This window comes from Chiloscyllium plagiosum, unplaced genomic scaffold (assembly GCF_037043375.1).
Source record: "Chiloscyllium plagiosum isolate Xiang-an unplaced genomic scaffold, Cpla_swu_hap1 HiC_scaffold_3, whole genome shotgun sequence".
NCBI classification, from domain to species: domain Eukaryota; kingdom Metazoa; phylum Chordata; class Chondrichthyes; order Orectolobiformes; family Hemiscylliidae; genus Chiloscyllium; species Chiloscyllium plagiosum.
Genome location: NW_028270141.1, coordinates 101,047,858 through 101,067,509, shown reverse-complemented (window position 1 = coordinate 101,067,509; position 19,652 = coordinate 101,047,858). Strand labels below are relative to the sequence as shown.

The following is a 19,652-nucleotide window of genomic DNA, read 5'->3' as shown; positions in this document are numbered from 1 at the left end:
TATTTTGTTTACTTAAACATTAAATAATAGAACATTAATCATGCTGAGATAAGTATAGGGAGAAAACACTTGGGAATTATATTTATTTAAGGGCTTTGTTGTTTTCATTTGGCATTGACTTTGATCTGAAGTTCGTGTACACTCTCTGCAGTCGATCCATAAAGTGACTCCAAAACGTGCTGAAGCAGTACCAACTGCTTTATAGGTTTATTGTCCCGTTGAATTACACACGTGTCAGGAGTGTGCAGGAAAGAGGAAGTGTATTACGGTGATCCAAAATTCCAAATTACTTGCGCTAAACTTACAGATCTGTTGGCGATGATAATGCATCTAGGAAATTTATATTGTTTCACCATAAATGATACTCAAATTGTAAGTATAGCGAAACAGGTAGAATATAGTTTGGTTGACAACTTTTAATCTATGGCTTTGAATACACTTTATATCTATCACAAGCAAATAGTCACCTTGTTATAGATGAATTTTGTAACATTCAAAAATGATCATGCACATTTGCTTTGTTTTCTTTTAATTCTGAAACGTTTACGAACAAAGGACCCTCATTACTCCATATTTAGGTTTCATTGCAAAACTGCAGGTTGCGCCATCTATGGAATAAGCACTCAACTTTTTGTTCAGTTCAAAAAAATGTCATTTAGTCGCGTAAAAGAGTAGTTTGCTTTACTGTATGTGTTCTTAAAATGATATATTTCAATCAAGTTTTCTAATGACATGTAAGAAACAGTAACTAGATGTAGAAACTGCCCCTCGTTTTCCCAGTTTGTTATTCCAGCAGCATTTTACTAATAATCAAAATATTGAACAAATTTACTTGGTAGCCACGTCCCTGCGACTGACTTTCCGCGGGAGAAACTGATTGTTTTAGAAGCAATATGGTAAATGTGCAGATTAGCAACAGGGAACTCCGGGACTGGATTCTCTCAGAGAACTGACAGATGAAGAACAAAAGCACTTTATCTCTAATTGTTTACTTTGTAAAACTCCTGGTTGGAAGGGAGGGGGCGGGGTACTGCCGGACCGAGCGGGGATTGCAGGAAAAAGGCGGGTTTCACGGAGGACCGCCAAGGTCAGCAGTGCGCCTGCGTACTATACTGTCTCTGGTTTGGGCGGGAGATTTGGCGGGAGGGGAGGGTCCAGGGCTTTGTTTGTAGGAATCTGTGTTTACAGATCGTACACTTTAATCTCAATTTGCTTCCTCCTCGTGTGAGTTTGGCTGATCACTTGCAGCGACACTTCTTCCGCACTCTCTGAGAGACTCATGGCTCGGCGGCCACGGAATAGGTAACTGTATTATACGTTTTGGCTACTGCCTAATGAACAAAACATAGATTATTGCAGGAAGAGGAAGAACTTTCACTTTAATTTTATGAGGTTTGCACGCTGAGAGAAGACTTGTTAAGCAGTGAGTGAGAAGCTCGGTTCTGTTCCGATACTTAATGCAGCTAAATTATGAATGGTTCGGATCTTTTTATGATATGCTCAATTTCTGCAGTAAACTTTCCATTGTAATTGAAGAACTGGTTAAAATGGAGATTATGTGTATAACCTGTCTACTTAGTATTCAAAACTATGCGGGCACGTTGTAGAATAAGCAGATTTAAAAGGTGCTTTCATTCATGCGCGCACGTTCTAAGTGCCAAATGACAACAACACTTGTTTACTCTTAAATCGAAAAGAACAATGCAATCTTGCAAAATCGATACACAGGTTGAAGATATACCCTTTAAATTATGTCTCAAATGTGTCGCTGTAAAATAGTGGAGCTGCTACAAAATATTTCTCACCTTCCACCACGTTGGTCGTATAGGAAATAGTTGACTGTATGTGTTTATATGTTAGCATTGTAGTTTCTCAGTTGCAATATCCACTGAACCCCGCACTTGTGAGGCAAGTTCTAGTTCAGCATGTTATTGACGTAGCCGAATGCTTTCATGCATGAAAAGAAAATAAGTGCATCCAAGACTAATCAATGAACGACATCACATTTTTATTGTTAGTGCAAGAGCTGGCGGAGTGACACGTGGATTTTAAGTTATTGCAAGCTGTATGAAACTACCGAACACAAGATCTTAATCCTAATTTTTCGACATAATAAGGTGGTTTCTGGATGTGTCATGATAAACTGAACTTTAGGCTATGACCCAAGTTGTCAAAATTATACGTAACAGTGGCAGAAATTGCTTGGAGCTTTTCTCCTTTTTGGCTATTCGTGCGTGACTAATGTTTGTGGTCTAAGGGAACTGAATATATCAGAATCATTATCGTCATTAAAGTGTGAATGAAATGGGGAACAATGACACTTTCCCCGAGTATGCAGTAGCAGAAACCATGCAAGTCCTTTTGTACGCTGAACGTGTGGAAATTCCACACTTTATTAATGGAACCTACAAAGATCTTTTCAAAATTTCAGGACGACAAAACAATCCATGGAATTATGGTATTACTGTAACTTTGTCTCTTTAATTTAGTGTAGTAAGCACCATTTTTGTTTAGTCCACGCGCAAGAATGATTGTGAATTTAACTAATAAGATAAGAGGGCTGGAGTTATCGCACTTTAACCCATTACCTGCCGGTCATTACTTTGCTTGCATTTATAGGTTACTAACATAACTATTTAAAATCTCGTAGCTGAATGTTGGGACGTCATGATCGCGATACTACGAACTCGGCGATATGTATTCGACATTTAAAAAAAAGTCCCTTTTATTCGCTTTTCACAGCGGATTAGTTTGGTATTTTTACAATAATGATTCCCAGCAGATTGTTAAGAGTTGCATAAAATCAATAGTTTATATTTGATTTCCCTATCAGTGTGTTTGAATTTTAAATACATAATTTAATAGGCGATTGAAACTTGAGCCATGAAGATCATGTCATCTATTTAAAATTACACATTGGTTTATTGTCTGCTTGCACACCATTCAAGCACTTCTTAATCAGAAATATAGGACTTCATAAGTGCATCTCACCTGCAACAATGTAAATTCCTTTGGTTGTCTGGGTGAAATGGCAATATTTGCTAAATTATAGACAGTTTTGCGCTGTGAATGCACATCTGCTAAAGGTTGGATTAAGACTGTCCTGCCAACCAACAGGAAGAGAAATTCCTTCCATTGATTTGGATTGAATTTGAATACAGGTAAAGGCAATACTTCAGCCCCTGTCAACGTAGTTTTTATTTGCTGTGCATTCTTGCACAATTAACATTATCCAATTTTCTAGAGCAAAGCAAGTACTTTAGCAAGCAGTAAGACCTTAGATTGCGATAAAGATCTGTTCTGTCAGATATTAGGGAATATTATGGCTAGGGCTGAGATTTTTGGTATTACAATTTAATTTTTTGAAAACAACCGAAAATCAATGAATTGATATTCTAGATATGATATGCAACCGACTGTTTATCGGGGAAGTCGGTCAGTTCTTGATAAAACCACTAGATGGGGTGATGTGTAAAGAGAGAAAAAAACTGGATTGAAACATACACCTGGAACAATGCCTCCTGCAGACTGAATTTCGAATGGGTTTAGTCTAGTCTAATCCAACTAAAAGTGGAAGCAATGGGAAATAGAGTTTACGATAAAGTATAAGTGCCCTCTCTTGGTTTTTTTTAAAGTGACTTGAATGACAGACTAAAATTTTGTTTTATCTTGAAATAATAATTCATAATAATTTCTATTTAAGTAATGTTGATGATAGTGGACTAATACATAAAATATCTAGTTATTGTGTATTTGAACAGTTAGCTTCTGAGAAAGTATTGAAACAAAAAATGCATTTAAAGATTTTATTTAATTTTTTGTTCAAAAAGAATACTTCAGCTACTGCTCCCTTTTCTTTATTTTTCCAGTGGCATGCATGATACCAATCCACTTCCCATCTATTTTTGGTTGAAATCTGGGTACTGGGTGCACAAATGAGGCACTGACTGCTTCCTTCATTTTAAATCCCTTTTTGAAGGCATGCCCTAGACTAATACTGCATTGCCTTCCAATAATGATTGTATTGAATCCAGCAACTGAAATATAAATCATCATTTGATGCAAATTTACAGCTGTCATTTTGGATGTTCGAATTGTCACTATTGATCAAATTTGTTCACAGTATGAGTACAAGAATAATTCTGAGGTTAGCTTTGTCTTCCTTTTCCTTGTGTTATTAATCCATTTCTGGGATAGGTATTGGGAAAAGTTGCTCAAATCAATTTTTCATATAAACCTTTTTAATGAGCTTGACAAGACTATTTGATAATAGAGAGCATCATCACCAAGTACAGTATGTCCTCATCTGATATCTGTAGACACACACACAATAATTATTTGAAGTTAAAAGTGGGATGTTTGGCCAGCTGTCATCTACACAGCCATGAGTAATTAGGTCAACTTTGACCCTTTTGATACCTCAGCCAAGGTCTATTAACATATGCTAGGTAGTGGAATGGTGACATGCTTGGTTTGCATGCCTCAATTGTGCATTAGATAAGCCATTGGTAGAGTTTTAGTACAATAAATTAACTTTTAGATGTCTTACAAATGTCGAGTGCAGGAAGGAATTTAACAAATTTTTGTTAGAGCTGAGATTTCAAAGTGGACAGAAATCTCAAGACACTGATCTGCGATTGAACCATTTGTATTCTAGATGTATGTATGGTCAAGTTATTCAATATGATGGTATAATGTGCTTAATGGAAACTTCTTCTGCCTGTACAGGTGAATGTTTTCACTGATTCATTAGGTCTCTTTTACAAGTGTTGGTTGTAAGCAATTCCTATTAATCAATATATTTATCTAGCTATTTGAGTATGTCTTAAGAGATCTCGCTATTAAAATGTAATTAAGTGCACTAGAAAACTACAGTAGATTTTTAATTTTGCAAAGGATTTGGATTCTGTTATTAACTACTTAATGATATTAAACACCATAAAATAGAGTAGATTAAGATTAGGGTTAATCCTATATCTAACCCATTCAGCGATATACGTTAAGGAGATGCCCAGAAAGGTTGTTTTGAAATATCTTTGTGAATGCTGCACTAAACGTAATGCCTAATGCTTCTAGATTATTTATTTGAAAATGTAGTAATTGTTTTCATTACTTGTCGAACGATGCAATTATCTTTGAAAACAATGTATGAGACTTTATTTGTCCCTAATTATTCATGTTATTTTGTTTGTAGTTTATATAGTAGTGATGAGGACGAAGAAGAGATTGAAATGTTTGATCATGATTATGATGGCCCCCAACCAAAGTCTTGTAAACGTCAATTAAGTAAAACTCGATGGACACGTGAAGAGGTATGTCAAGATTAACTGAATGAGATATAGCTGTTTAAAGCACCTTTAAACTGAAAATGTAATCAGGTTAAATTAAACTAAAAAAGCTTTAGTTAAAAATCACACAACACCAAGTTATAGTTCAACAGGTTTATTTGGAAGCACTAGCTAGTGCTTTCAACTAAACCTGTTGGATTAAACCTGATGTTGTGTGATTTTTAACTTTGTTCACCCCAGTCCAACACTGGCACCTCCAAGTCATAAAAAAGTGTTGACACATTTAATTTTGCTGTATTCCTTCAATTTATTGTAAAACATCGAAGTCACTGAAAATAATATTTTGTTGGCGTAAAATATGCTTACATATCATTCTGATTATGACTACAATCTGTACTATTACCATCTCGATCAATTCAAAAATCTTTACAGCTTCAACTTGGAATTTTTTTATTATTGTGTATGTGTGTATGTACAATATAAATACAAACTAGTTGGTTTTCTTAAAGGATGAAAAACTGAAGAAATTAGTTGAACAACATGGAACAGAAGACTGGAAAGTGATTGCTAATTTCCTTCCAGTAAGTACTATTTTCTGTACTCAGTTAAGGTAAACCTTTATTAAGCATACTGATTTTCTGAAAATTCACTGCTGAAAACTGGTATAACAGCATAAGCAAAGTGTAGTAATATTTTAAAAATAATAAATCCATTGCTTCGCTTCTTGTTGTCATGAGCTAAAGACCAACATTAAAATGATGCCTGACTAAAGGATTTATTTTACAATATTTGATTACATAAGGTTTCTTATATTACTGGACTCTTCCAAAAAGTTGAATGTTGAAATCTTTAAAACATGTTTTCAGTTATAATGCAGAGATAACAAAGGTGTAAGTCCCTCGGAACTTTAAGATAGGCCACTTTTGTTTATTTTAATTGCATTGTTTGGATATATTGCAACATATTTCCAGGCCATCACATCCTGAGGTGGGATTAGAATCTGGACACTCACTACCACAGTGTCACAAAACACAATGACTTTTATATGGGTTGTTTAATCTGGATAATTTATAGATTATTTAATTGAAAAATCTTGCTACTAAACACCTGGTAATCTGTCTAACACATGACTTGCTGCAGCTGTTTCATTAAGTTTGTCCGTAGTACGAAATCCAGAACTATAAAAAGTTAACTGAGCAAACTATATAGTATGCAATGCTAAAAGCCGTAAAAAATACTTAAGTTTAAATTTGTTTATGAGATTGATTTTTTTGCTATGACAAACTGCTATGTTAAAGGATTATTGATTGGTGCAGTAATTGTATTTAGTAAGTTATTTGCCTTATCATCTTACACATTTATGTGCTTGAAAAGTGAAATGCAGAAATGAAACTTGTCTGCAGAGTATTGCATTGAATTAAAGCCACAAAGTGTTATATGTTGTCTTGAAAACTCTTTAAAACATTAGAATTAGTTCCTGTATTCCTTTACAAATCTAGAATCGGACTGATGTGCAGTGCCAACACCGCTGGCAAAAAGTTCTAAATCCCGAACTTATTAAAGGCCCTTGGACAAAAGAAGAGGATCAAAGGGTAGGGTTATTAAGCATTAAAATGTTTTGTAGTTAGAAATGTTTTTTTTACTCTACTCTTGATCCAAAACCCTCCACTGAGATCAGAAACTTAACTTGGAAAATGGTTAATGAAAGGAAGACCAACAAGAAAGGTACTTTTATCAAAAAATAAATTTGCAATTCACTTAATGGTGTTTGGCCTTTATTGCAAGGGCTTTGGAATATAAGAGTAAGGAAGTCTTGATTCAATTTTGGAGTTTTGGTGAAACCACCCCAGATTTATTGATTGCCTTGTTGGTACCCTCACCCAAGCAACAGTGTTTCACGAAACTAATTCCAGGGATGAACTGTTATCCATGCAGAGAGTTTATGTGGAATGGGTCAATACTATTGGCAGATCGTGGACTTTAGTTTAGTCAATTCCTATAAATTGAGTTTGAGAGAACCAATCTGAAAACTTAGGTAGTCCTGATTAATACTAGACCCATTCCAAATGCACATGTTTTCACATGTTTTACAGAGTTTATTAACTTTATCACAGCAACTACAAAATAAATGATACTCAAAATGATTTTCAGTCAATCCACCTCAATATTCAATTCTTCTGCACTGAACAACTAAGAATCATCATTTATTAACCCTTACTAGCCACCTCCTAGTTTATGGTTAGGTACATCCTGAACTCGAATTGGATTATTAGTGCATGAACTGTTCATGGTCAGTCTTGGATTGGCTGGGTAGTGTACACCCAGTTCCAGGCTGATTTTTTTAAAAGTGATGGTCAACTTAGTGGCATCACTACCTCCTATCTCCTGATACATTCTTTGACAGGCTAATCAATTTGAGAGATCATCCTATTTATGACAGGTTATCTCTTAGCTTACCACCTCTATACATCTTTACCAAGATAATGTGGCACCAGTAGAACATTATATCAGACTGAAGATAGTGTCACCTCCTAGTGATATGTTATCATGCAAATATTTCAGCTAATACATCAAAGTATTCTCTGAACTTATCAGTATCCTTAAATTAAAAGAATGATTTGTGATTCCACAATAAGCTGCGTAAGTTGAGGCTAAAATTAATGTACTTCTGATACTAATATAATTCTGTGACATACTTTAAATTACAAAGCAAAGCCATTTTGGAGCATAGCTGTGTCTTTCAGTAAAAGTCTTTTACCACAAAGCATTCTCACAATTGTTAGCTGAACTTTAGCCTGAGCCTTACAAAGCACTGTAAACCTATGACCTTACAATTTGACTTGGGCCATTTGGGTTTTTTTTCATTTGCAGAAATGTTTTACACTTAAACAGGATATTATTAAATTCTTCACTTGCTTACTTAAGTTGATATTATTAATTATTGAAAAATAACTGCAGCCTAGAGTCTGCAGGTTAGAAGAATGAGAGGTGATCTCATGAGAATATAAAGAGTTTTGAGAAAGTTTAATGGAGTAGAATGCTGATAGGCTGTTTTTCCTGGCAAAAGAATTTCAAGCTAAGGCACATGGTCTCAGGATAAAGAGTTATCAATTTAGGACTCAGATAAGGAAATATTTTGTTGCTCAGGTTTGTGATTCATTTGAATAATCTGCCCCAGGGCCTCTGAGTCATTGAATGTAATCAAGGCTGAGATCCAGAGATTTCTGGATGCCAAGAGAAACATGGGATATGGAATTGGACTGGAAATTGGAGTTGGGGGTAGAGGGTTGGCCATAGTTTTACTGTATGCTGGGGCAGTCATAGAATCATAGAGACTAGACATACAGCATGGAAACACACTCTTTGGTCCAACTTGTCCACGCTGACCAAATATCCTATGTAAATATAGTCCCATTTGCCTACATTTGGCCCATATCTCTCTAAACCCTTCCTCTTCATATACCAATCTAGATGCCTTTTAAATGTTGTAATCGTACCAACCTCCACCACTTCCTCTGACAGTTTGTTCCATAAGTCCCTTTTAAATCTTTCCCCTCTCACCTTTAAACCAATGCTGTCTGGGTTTGGACCCCCTACCCAGGGAAAAGACCTTGGCTATTCACCCTATCCATGCCCCTCATGATTTTGTAAACCTCTATAAGGTAATCCCTCAACATCTGACACTCCAGGGAAGATAGATCCAGCCTACTCCACATAGCTCAAACCCTCTAACCCTGGCAGCATCCTCGTAAATCTTTTCTGAACCCTTTCAAGTTTCACAACATCCTTCCTATAGCAGGACACCAGAATTGCTTGCAGTACTCCAAAAGTGGCTTAACCAATGTCCTTTACAGACACAACAAGACCTCTAAACTCCTATACTCAGTGCACTGACCAATAAAGGCAAGTATACCAAACATCATCTTTACTATCTTATGTACCTGCGACTCCACTTTCAAGGAACTATGAACCTGCACTCCAAGGTGCCTTTGTTCAGCACACTCCAAGGACCTTACTATTAAGTAAACAGGTCTTGTCCTGATTCGCCTTTCCAAAATGCAGCACCTCTCATTTATCTAAATTAAACTCCACTTGCCATTCCTCGGCCCACTGGCCCATCTGATCAAGATCCCCTTGTCCTCTGATGTAACCTTTTTCACTGTCCACAGCACCTCCAATTTTAGTGTAATCTGCAAACTTACTAAACATACCTCTTATGTTCGCATGCAAATCGTTTATATAAATGATGAAAAGCAGTGGATCCCACACCAATCCTTGTGGCACACCACTGGTCACAGATCTCCAGTCTGAAAAGCAACCGTCCACCACCACCCTCTGCCTTCTATCTTTGAGCCAGTTCTATATCCAAATCGCTAGTTCTCCCTGCATTCTGTGTGATCTAATCTTGCTAACCAGTCTACCATGAGGAACCTTGTTGAACACCTTACTGAAGTCCATATCGATCACATCCACTGCTCTGCCCTCATCAATCCCACTTCATTACAGCTTCAAAAAACTCAATCGAGTTAGTGAGATACGATTTCCCATGCATAATGCTATGTTGATTATCCCTAATCAGTCCTTGCCTTTCCAAATACATATGAATCCTGTTCCTCAGGATGCCCTTCAACAATGTGCCCACCACCAACATCAGACTTAGCAGTGTATAGTTTCCCTAGTTTTTCCTTACCACCTTTCTTAAATAGTAGCAAAACATTAGCCAAACTGCAGTCTTCTGACACCTCATCTGTGGTAATCGATGATGCAAATATCTCAGCAAAGGGGCCTGGGAATCTCTTTCCTAGCTTCTCACTGATTTCTAGGAAATATCTGATCAGTTCTGGGGATTTATCCACCTTTGTGTTTTAAGATGTCCAGCACCTCTTCTGTAATATAGATGTGTTTCAAGATGTCACTATTTATTTCTCCACATTCTCTATCTTCCAAATCCTTCTCCAAAGTAAACACTGATGCAAAATATTCGTTTAGTATCTCACCCATCTTCTGCAGTTCCATATGTCAGTGGCTGTGCTGATCTTTAAGGGGCTCTATTTTCTCCCTAGTTATCCATTTGTCCTTACTGAATCGCTTATGGCTTATTCCTGCACTTAATTCTTAATGTCACTTAGTTATTATGCTGCAAGTACAATGTAATATCGTAAAAATAGTTTAATGTGCCGGGAGTATGATAACTATCTAGAGAATGTTTAGAAAAAAAAGCTCTGATGGATGGGATGACTGCTTCCACCTTATGTTTCTAATATCATTGGGTGCAATTCATAATGATTTCAAGGATACTCAATAAGTAGAGTATTGCAGCAATTGTGCCGTGTATTTGATTTTTGTTTTCATACTGGGGGGAACTGTAAACTGCTTTTATTTCTCTGTGCTTCATTCATATGTAAAATGTAGTACATTTATGTTTTAAGTTTTGAGCATCTACTTTCTTTGGTAAACAATAACTAAGTATAAGACAAGAATGATTCAGTAACAAATATTGTACTTACTTACTTCAAAATTCTGAATTTACTAAGCTATTTTGAGATAATTTCCATTGTTTTTTATGGGCAGAAGGGCCTGTTTCCATGCTGTGTGACTGTATTCACTTGTGGCACATCGGCAGTTCTGGCTGGCCAGCATTTACTGCCTGTCTCGAGTGCCCTTGAGAAGTTGATAGTGAGCTGCCTTCTTGAACTACTGCAGTTCATGTATTGTAGGTAGATCCACAATGCCATTAGGGATGGAACTCAGAATAATAATATGTCCATAATTTGTATGAGTTATTTTTACAACACAAATTTTTGTTTTAGGTAATAGAACTTGTTCAGAAATATGGCCCAAAACGCTGGTCTGTTATCGCAAAGCACTTAAAAGGCAGAATAGGAAAACAATGCCGGGAGCGATGGCACAATCATCTGAATCCTGAAGTTAAAAAAACTTCCTGGACTGAAGAAGAAGACAGAATTATATATCAAGCACATAAAAGACTTGGAAATAGATGGGCAGAAATAGCAAAGCTACTTCCTGGAAGGTAAGCTTAATTGAAGAAATAACTATTGGAGCCTGCAGAAAATAGGAGCTTATAATCTTCTGGATCTGTGACAAAGTGACCCTGTAATAAATTACAGACTTATACCAATGATCCCTCACTATATAATTGAGGGTCCTTTGAACACAATACAATCGCTAATGAGAGAAATTTAATCACAGTAATATGTAACCATTGGAGGACTTGTCAGATGGGCAGGGGACAGAGTATGGAGTGAGCTGTCCAAAGGACTAGTATTGTTCTGGATAAGAGTCATATTGGTCTTGAAACTTTTAACTGTTTCTCTCTTCACAGGTCCTGCCAGACGCTCCTTGGTTTCTCTAGATTTTCAATTCAAATCGCCAGTATTTGGCTTTTATTATAGCATAGGGATGATTTTTGTTGTTTTTTTACATTCATGGTGCAGGTTAGGAATAATGCAGATTTATAGACGGCACTAATTTAGGGCATATTAAAATAGAGAGGAAACTCTGAAATTGTAAGGAGTTGGTTAAAATATTTAAGTAGGCAGGCCAATATCAGAAATAAATGTCTGTGAGTAATATTGCCCAGAGAAGAAAATATGACTGTGTAAACGCATTGACTTTAAAATAGCTAAGAACAAAGTTAAGTAGACTTGAAATCTTGTTAAATTCAATACTTAATATGTCCAAGCAAGGCAAAGCAGTATTTAGTCAAACCAATGAATATTTGGTTGTATACTCAAAATAAAGATTAGGTATATCATAAGGTACCATGATCAAATTCCATTGTACAGTGGTTAAATCATTCCTTGAACACTACAGTCGCTGAGGTGCAAAAAAGACAGATGAGTGCTGAAGCCTGAACAGAGAAGATCAGTGAAGCTAAACCCTGTTGTAAATATTTGAGATTTTTTTAAAAAAGCAGTTGAGGCAAGAAAATATTAATTGTGATGGAGGACTTTGGGTCTTTTTGGATGCATTAACTAAGGTGTACTGAATGACTTTGAGCACACTGGGGACAGTTTTAACCTTCAGATGGGTAGATTTTGATTGGAGCGATGCTAAAATCTTAAATATGAGTGCTGAGTACAAAAGTAAGCAGAAATTCCCAACATGTTTGCCTTTTTGAGCAACAGCAATGACCGCATTGGTTGTGTTATGTGTGGCAAATAGATGTTGCCCGCATTCACAAAGACATGTTCTATGGCAAGCCCATTGTCAGTGGGAGACCAGCAGATGCCAGTGTCTGCAAGCAAGACCTTAAGTTGACAGGGGTTGGAGTTGATGTCTAGGAAGTCCTTGCTACTGAATAGCTGTAGATGAATGGTTGTGAAGGATATCAAGAAAACTGGTCAAAATAAATGACCAAAAGACAGAATGAGAACCCAGGAGAAAGAGAAAATATTAGTTGGTTTGTGGAAGACATTGATCTCATGCATTGGCCTCTACAGCCAAAACAGATGATATACAGACCAGAAATGATACTCTCACCCCCAGTCTTTCATCTCCTGAGACAGACAAATGCCTACTACTACTATAAGTCTCAAAACTGACCCAACCTCTTTTGGTTTTAACATTAAGAATAGTAGCTATTCTGCTCCAGGAGACAGATTGTTCATTTAACTCTTAATCAGACTATACTTCACATTTTTTCCATATTTTGTGTTTAACCAATGTTTCAGTTTTTCCAGGCCTTTGATGATTTTTGAATCTGGGCTCATTTCTATACATCTCAATTGCCATTGTTTGATCTGTATTTTTGCTTATGTAAAATATGTATAATAAGTTATTTTCTCTTGTTTATTATTTGTCCATAAGCTGTTGATATTTTTTAACATTGGGTTGAATATTGTCATATTTTGGCTAATTGTCAATGTAGTTGAGTTTCATGGAAGGTTTCTCTCCCTGATGCCCAGCAAGATTTCTCTAAGTATAGTCCTATACTCACCTCATTATTACCTACGCCATCATATGATGATGCCTTTGTCTGATGTTAGCCCAATTTCACCACTCACCATACTTAAAGAACTCTCCACTGCCAGGATATACCAGAATAGACAATCAATCCCTGGAGCCAGCACCATGTTTAAAAGATCATTGTGCACCCAGACAAACACTGTTGGTCTAGAAATACCCAACACTGTGACTGACATTAGCCCTGGACATAACCGAGAAGGGGAAATTTACAGCCTCATTTTGTGGACAGGAACCTGGAGGTCCTGATGGATGGGCTGATGCAGAGGTGGCTGTCCTTTATCCCCCAGGGCAGTCCAGGCTACGACACCAGACCCTGCTAGCCTGGGCCAGTGTGGTCTCAGCTGCCTAGAGGAATGCCTAGCGGTGTAGGAAAAAGTTCAAGTACCACTTCCACTCTGCCACAGTAAGTTCCACCATCTTGGCTCATAATCACTTTATCCCTGCTCCTGCATGCACCTCCCACAAAGACTCATGCTGTATCAGTCCTCACTATTGCATGCAACATGTTGCCTCACTCACTCTCCCTCACTCCCAGCAACTGACACCAGCAATCCTGCATGTGCTGTAAGTGGTCTACCCATTCACTCAACAACACATCACTTTCTCTTCCTGCAACTGCATTAATAAATGTGTCATGAATTTCATCTCACTGTTACATTATTACAAGATTTCCAAGATGGCAGCTGGAAGAGAAAGCAGTGAGCTGAAGTTGCCGGGTATCCATTTTAACTCTTGACAGGAAATGTCTATATCTAGTTTTCTTGCAATGGGTTGTATGGTAGGAATCTGCATATTAATAACCTAAGATTTGCCGTTAATAAGGCTGACACAAAGCAATAATCCCCATCTTGATGCCTGGAACTCTGAGAACAACTTGTTGTATTTTTAATGATGAAAAAGCCTTTGCTTGACGACTTACAATTCTCACAGATTTCTTACCATAGTCCATGTCATTCAGGCTTTCGTAAGATTCAGTCTAATATCTCTGTAGGATTGACAATTGTATCAAGAACTATTGGAATTCCACAAATGATCTAAAATTTGAATAATAACCAAATGTTTTTCTCCATTTTTATTATTTAATTGTCAATAAATTGTGGATTTCTATACATTTTTGTGTTATCTCTGTGTAGGACTGATAACGCTATCAAGAACCATTGGAATTCAACAATGCGTCGTAAAGTGGAGCAAGAGGGCTATCTGCAGGAGTCTTCAAAAATTAGTCAGCCAACAGTGACCACAAGTTTTCAAAAAAATAATCACATTATGGGTTTTGCCCATACACCTCCTTCTGCCCAGTTGCCAACTACCCAACCCCAAGTAAATGGTGACTATGCATATTTTCACATTCCTGATCCACAAGAGGTAAGTAATTAGAATTTATTTTTGTTATGCTTTTTATTCCTTTCTAATTCATGGCTTTTGCACACAAATTCAAGTTGTGCTGTAGAATGCATATCCATCTATTCATTTTGAAAGATTAATGGAATATAAACTGTCCGGTAACTTTTATCTGGAATGTGTATTCAAATAGAAGTTCACTGACGTTACATTTTTATATATATTTTTTAAATGCTAAAAATGTTAATTGTATACAAAAATAATTTTTATCGTGCGAAATGCTTCTATTTATATTTTTATCATTATAAACTATTTTTTCAGGTGTTGAGGATTGCTGCTGCATTTATATTATAATGCACATAAGCTTTAAATAAATACCAGCAGTTCTTTCAATATTAAGTTTTAACCATTCTTGACACTTTTCTCTGATTTCCAATCAGATGCCATACCCAGTGGCTCTACATATGAACATGGCCAATATTCCCCTACCTGGCACTGCGGCTATTCAGGTAGGTTAAATTTGTTTTCTTCGTTGTCACGTTGTATGAATGACAAAGACATTGTTGTCTAAGGTTAGTTTAAATTCAGTGATTGCAATTTACAGAAAATGCTGTATGTCAATAAAATGTTGATATTTTGTTTGAAGAAATTTATCCTCTCTTTTAGCTGCTAATCATTACCATATATCCACAAAAAACGTTCATTTAAATGTTGGTTTGACCTTCATGGTTGCCTTGGCCTCAGCTATGGTAGCTGAAATTTTGCAAGTTTTAAATCAGTATAACATTATATTTAAAATCATACCCTTTGATCTCTTCTTTCTTTTCCCTCAACTCTTAATTTCAGAAGCACTATAATGATGAAGATCCTGAAAAAGAGAAAAGAATAAAGGAATTAGAGTTGCTACTAATGTCGACTGAAAATGAACTGAGAGGGCAGCAGGCATTACCAGTAAGAATGTCACTGTGTGGCTTGGATAAAGGGCTAGCAGCTTCACCCCAGTGCTCTTCTCTTTTTATCTCTATCTTTTAAAGGCTCTATATTAATTTTAAATTTGTCATGTCCAAAAGTAAATTTTAAAACCAAAATCTCCACCAGACAATTGTGGAGTAATGGTGGATTTATTTTCTGTTTAAGTACTTCTGCTTCAAGAATCTTCAATGTATTGACACTGATTTATTGAAGTATTCTCACAGTATCATACCCTGAATTTTTAACTTTTTGAGAAAAATAATCTAGAGCCCAGTATCTGACTGTCACTTTCTCTAGCTTTGCTCATCTTTTGCATTGCATTTCATTGCTTACCTGTATTAATTTTTAAAGTGCATGTTTGACTGTTTAATCCAATGTTCTTTTTAAACTCTGGATTACTTTCTTGGCTGGTTACATTAACCCATTTTGTTTAAATTATTAGCAGATAGTGATGCATGACAAAAACTCTTGCTGGCTTTTTAATCAATTCCACAACATATGAGCAGTATTTCAGTTGTAAAAGCAGTAGTGCTGGTTTTGGTTTTACTGTGCATGGTAAAAGCCAGACAAATATGAGTGAAAATAAATGGCCAGCATACTTCGGGTTTTTGAAGCAAAAGTTTTGATACAGTGGGTCTGCATGAAAATAACCTGCATGAGAATTTGTGTAACTGTACTAATGGTTTTTAAATTTAGAAATTATATAAACTTGATTTTATTTCTTAAAGTTTATCACTTCTTCCGTCATCTGACTACATATTAAGCTTATCTCTAATTTCTCCTCTATTTTCTGATAATTTTGATTTGCACACCTCTGTGTTGCGTTGGTGTGAGCTGCAGCATCAAAACATTTAGCTGCAGTAATTCACTGCTACAAAAGCAACTCTAACCCAACATTCTAAAATGGCCTGCATTAGAATTTTAATTAGCAAAGGAGAAAAGCCACATAGAGCACACAACTCCACAAACTTTATTATATTGTCTTAAAATTTTCCCTGATTAGAAAGAAGCACATTAATCAGTTGTTTTAATTGCAAATGAAGATATTTCATTATAGTAACAATGGTTACTCTGTTATAATATCTGAGATTTTTTGTTGAGGGAAGACTAAAGTTAAGAACATGTCTAACAAATGTAGGGAATAGATTTTTTTTGATCTCAGAAGAAAGCTCTTGCTGTTTCAAAAATCATTTACAAGAATGATGGAACTACAAAATGTTTAAGCTGATATCAGATTTAATCTCACCGTGCAAATGAATTGCTAACCTCCTTTATTTTCTCTCTTTCTTTTGGGCAGACTCAAGCAGCAGACTACTCTGGTTGGAATGGTACTGTAGTCATTGATAATGCAGGAGTTCACAACAGCAGTGTGGCCATTACTTGTTTGGGAGAACATCGGCAGCCAGCACACCCACCTCACATGGAACATGGTTGTTTGCCAGAAGAAAGTGCATCACCAGCAAGATGCATGATTCATTCTAATGGAATACTCTCACCAATGAGAAATGTTCCAAATTCTGAGTACACAGAAACACTTCAACTCATAGATTCAGTAAGTAACTTTATCAGTTTTGTGGTCTTTGCTTAAAGTTGCATGGCTCATGTACTTATGTAGGATTTGTATCTCACTGGTTACATTTTAGTTGGTTCTCCAATGTTAGGATTTGTAATTGGGGTAATAGATTAGTCAGTATCACAAGTTTAAAATCATAGTGAATAAATATTTTGATAATACAGCAGATACTTATTGTTAATCTTTAACGTTAAATGTTAACAATGTCTGATGTGAAATCCAAGGTAGATATGACAAAGAAACAAAATGTTCTATGTGGATAAAATTTCTAGCCACAGCTTTCAATTTTGGTTGTATTGTAAATAGGCATAATAGATAGGCTGCAAGTTATATATCTCATTAGAGAAGAAAAGTAAGTAGTGTGGAGGGCATGCAACCAATCTGTTATAATTAATTCTTGCAACTCCAAGGAAGTTTTGTTTTATCCATGAGTTTGCTATTTCATTACCCAGAATCAACTTAGACTATCAAATGATGGAATAAGTTTAATTTGGAAATTCTTCGCAGGAACTATAAAATAATTTGAGCAGAACAAATTTATATATAAAGCCTTACATTACTGTACTTGTAGATCTTTCTGTCTGCAAATCTTGGAGGAAGTGAGAACTTTGAATGTGTTTTTAAAGACTGGCTTAAGTACAAGTAGTTGAAAAGGGGGTATTCCCAACAAATGTTACCGTGCTTTTGAAAGCTATAGCATATATCATTTAGTTACACAGGTGGCACTGTTCACCGTTTATAGATTCGTACCTCCCAAATTGTTTCAGGATCCATCTACTTGGGGTGATCTCAGCAGTTTCGACTTCCTCGAAGGGGAAGACAGCACACCTAGCAAAAATGTTACAGCCAAAATCACACAGCTTCAGCACAAAGAGAGCAGCGTTTGCCAGTGTGAAGGACATATTAACACAAGCCTAAGCAAAAGCATGGTGTGTCAGGGCTCCCCTGCTTCGCTCAGCTCACTCTCTCCTTCAAAGTTCAGCACTCCACCAACTATCCTTCGCCGCACAAAGAGAGGGCATCCTAACCACTCAGCTAGTGGTGATAGTAATTGGTCCACATTAGCTGACTTCAGCTGCTCTACTCCCAAGCGTACCCATGTCAAAGGTCTGCCCTTCTCTCCCTCGCAGGTAGATGAACAGTAATCAACAGATATTACTAATACTGCAACAGACATTAAATGGTTAACAATTTAGAAACTAATTCTATGGAACAAATGACTAATCACTTTTATACTCACTGATTTGACTGTGTATTTTTAACCCACTCACTACTGTCCTTCTGACCACTCTTCTCAGATCAGCACAATGCTAATTAGTTTGCTTTCCTTTTTATGCACTTAAATACCAACTTTTTTCAATAAGTGTACTAGAATATGATTGGCTTTTCATTTACATTTTGTATTCAGTTTAGTCAAAAAGTTGTGTTTCCTGTAACCAAGACTTGGCCTCTTTTTCTGATTTCCCAGACACAAAGCATTTGTATGTTGCAATTCAGCACAACATTTTTGTGTCTTGCTACATTTAACTTGTGTTCTTTTGGCTGATATACTCAAGGACTGAAATTTTAAATATTGTCATTGAATTTATTAAAAAGCAATACATGACAAAAACATGCTGGATCGCTTAGTTTACCAGGATGGACTGTTGGATTAGATTTTTTGCCTTCCCAAATATAATCAATAACGCAAGAGGATCCAATTACATTGAACATAATATGTTCCTCTTCTCTGGACCTTCATCAGAACCCAATACATATTTAATGCAGGTATGCCTGGTGAGAGCAGATATATTGGCTGACCCATGGACTGATGCATGGAGCCCTCTAGGGATCTAGATCATGAAGATTTGGAAGCAGTTGTTTTTAATTTTTAATGCCTTTTTGCAAATTAAAAAAATTGTCTCTGAAAATTTTGCATGGTCAAAAAGATTCCAGCAAACATTGTGAGCAAAAATGTATTTGCTCTTTTTGGTCTGTGAATTTTTATGCTTTTGACCTCTGTTTTAATAAATGAATAACCTATTTAAGAATGTAATGGTTCCAAATGTATATTGGTTTCAATTTTGAAGTTTTAAAACATTTTATCAGTTTCTGCCAGTTTCAAGTTTTTTTTGAACTCCCAGAAAGTCACATTGTTATGTTACTGGAAACAGAACTTTTTTCCCTTAGGTGTTATTTTGTGTTGCGTGATTACACCTGCCAGTAATTTTAATTATTTCAAAAGCAAAAATGAAACTCATTTCCATTTGAGGTTCACTTTTATTTACCCTGGCCTCTGTGGATGGAGCTTCACACTCTAGATTTTTGGTACTTTCATCTCAATGGCTCTTTTTCCTTTCAGTTTTTAAATACACCCACAAATGAGCACCTAGAAATGGAATCACCTGCATTAACTTCTACGCCAGTGTGCAATCAAAAGATCATTGTAACAACTCCACTACATCGTGACCAAACACCTAAGCCTCAAAAAGAAAATGATGCGTCAGTAT

General features: G+C 36.2%; 1 protein-coding gene across 6 annotated transcripts in view; it reads left to right on the top strand.

Annotated features, from left to right (window-relative positions):
* The first annotated feature begins 274 nt into the window (after window positions 1-274).
* myb (MYB proto-oncogene, transcription factor) overlaps window positions 275-19,652 on the top strand; it is a 32,591-nt gene continuing 13,213 nt past the window's right edge. For 2 of the 6 annotated variants that reach the window (XM_043686209.2, XM_087981994.1), the window contains exons 1-10: window positions 1,180-1,302; window positions 5,195-5,312; window positions 5,798-5,869; window positions 6,788-6,880; window positions 11,099-11,319; window positions 14,411-14,642; window positions 15,059-15,127; window positions 15,465-15,569; window positions 16,888-17,142; window positions 19,505-19,644. In XM_043686209.2, the coding sequence (XP_043542144.1) occupies window positions 1,280-1,302; window positions 5,195-5,312; window positions 5,798-5,869; window positions 6,788-6,880; window positions 11,099-11,319; window positions 14,411-14,642; window positions 15,059-15,127; window positions 15,465-15,569; window positions 16,888-17,142; window positions 19,505-19,644 (1,328 nt within the window). In that variant the 5' untranslated portion in view covers window positions 1,180-1,279. Of the gene's footprint in view, window positions 373-1,179; window positions 1,303-5,194; window positions 5,313-5,797; window positions 5,870-6,787; window positions 6,881-11,098; window positions 11,320-14,410; window positions 14,643-15,058; window positions 15,128-15,464; window positions 15,570-16,887; window positions 17,143-17,930; window positions 18,294-19,504; window positions 19,645-19,652 lie in introns of those variants that run through there. The other 4 variants (XM_043686242.2, XM_043686221.2, XM_087981989.1 and 1 more) reach the window with 4 other exon arrangements.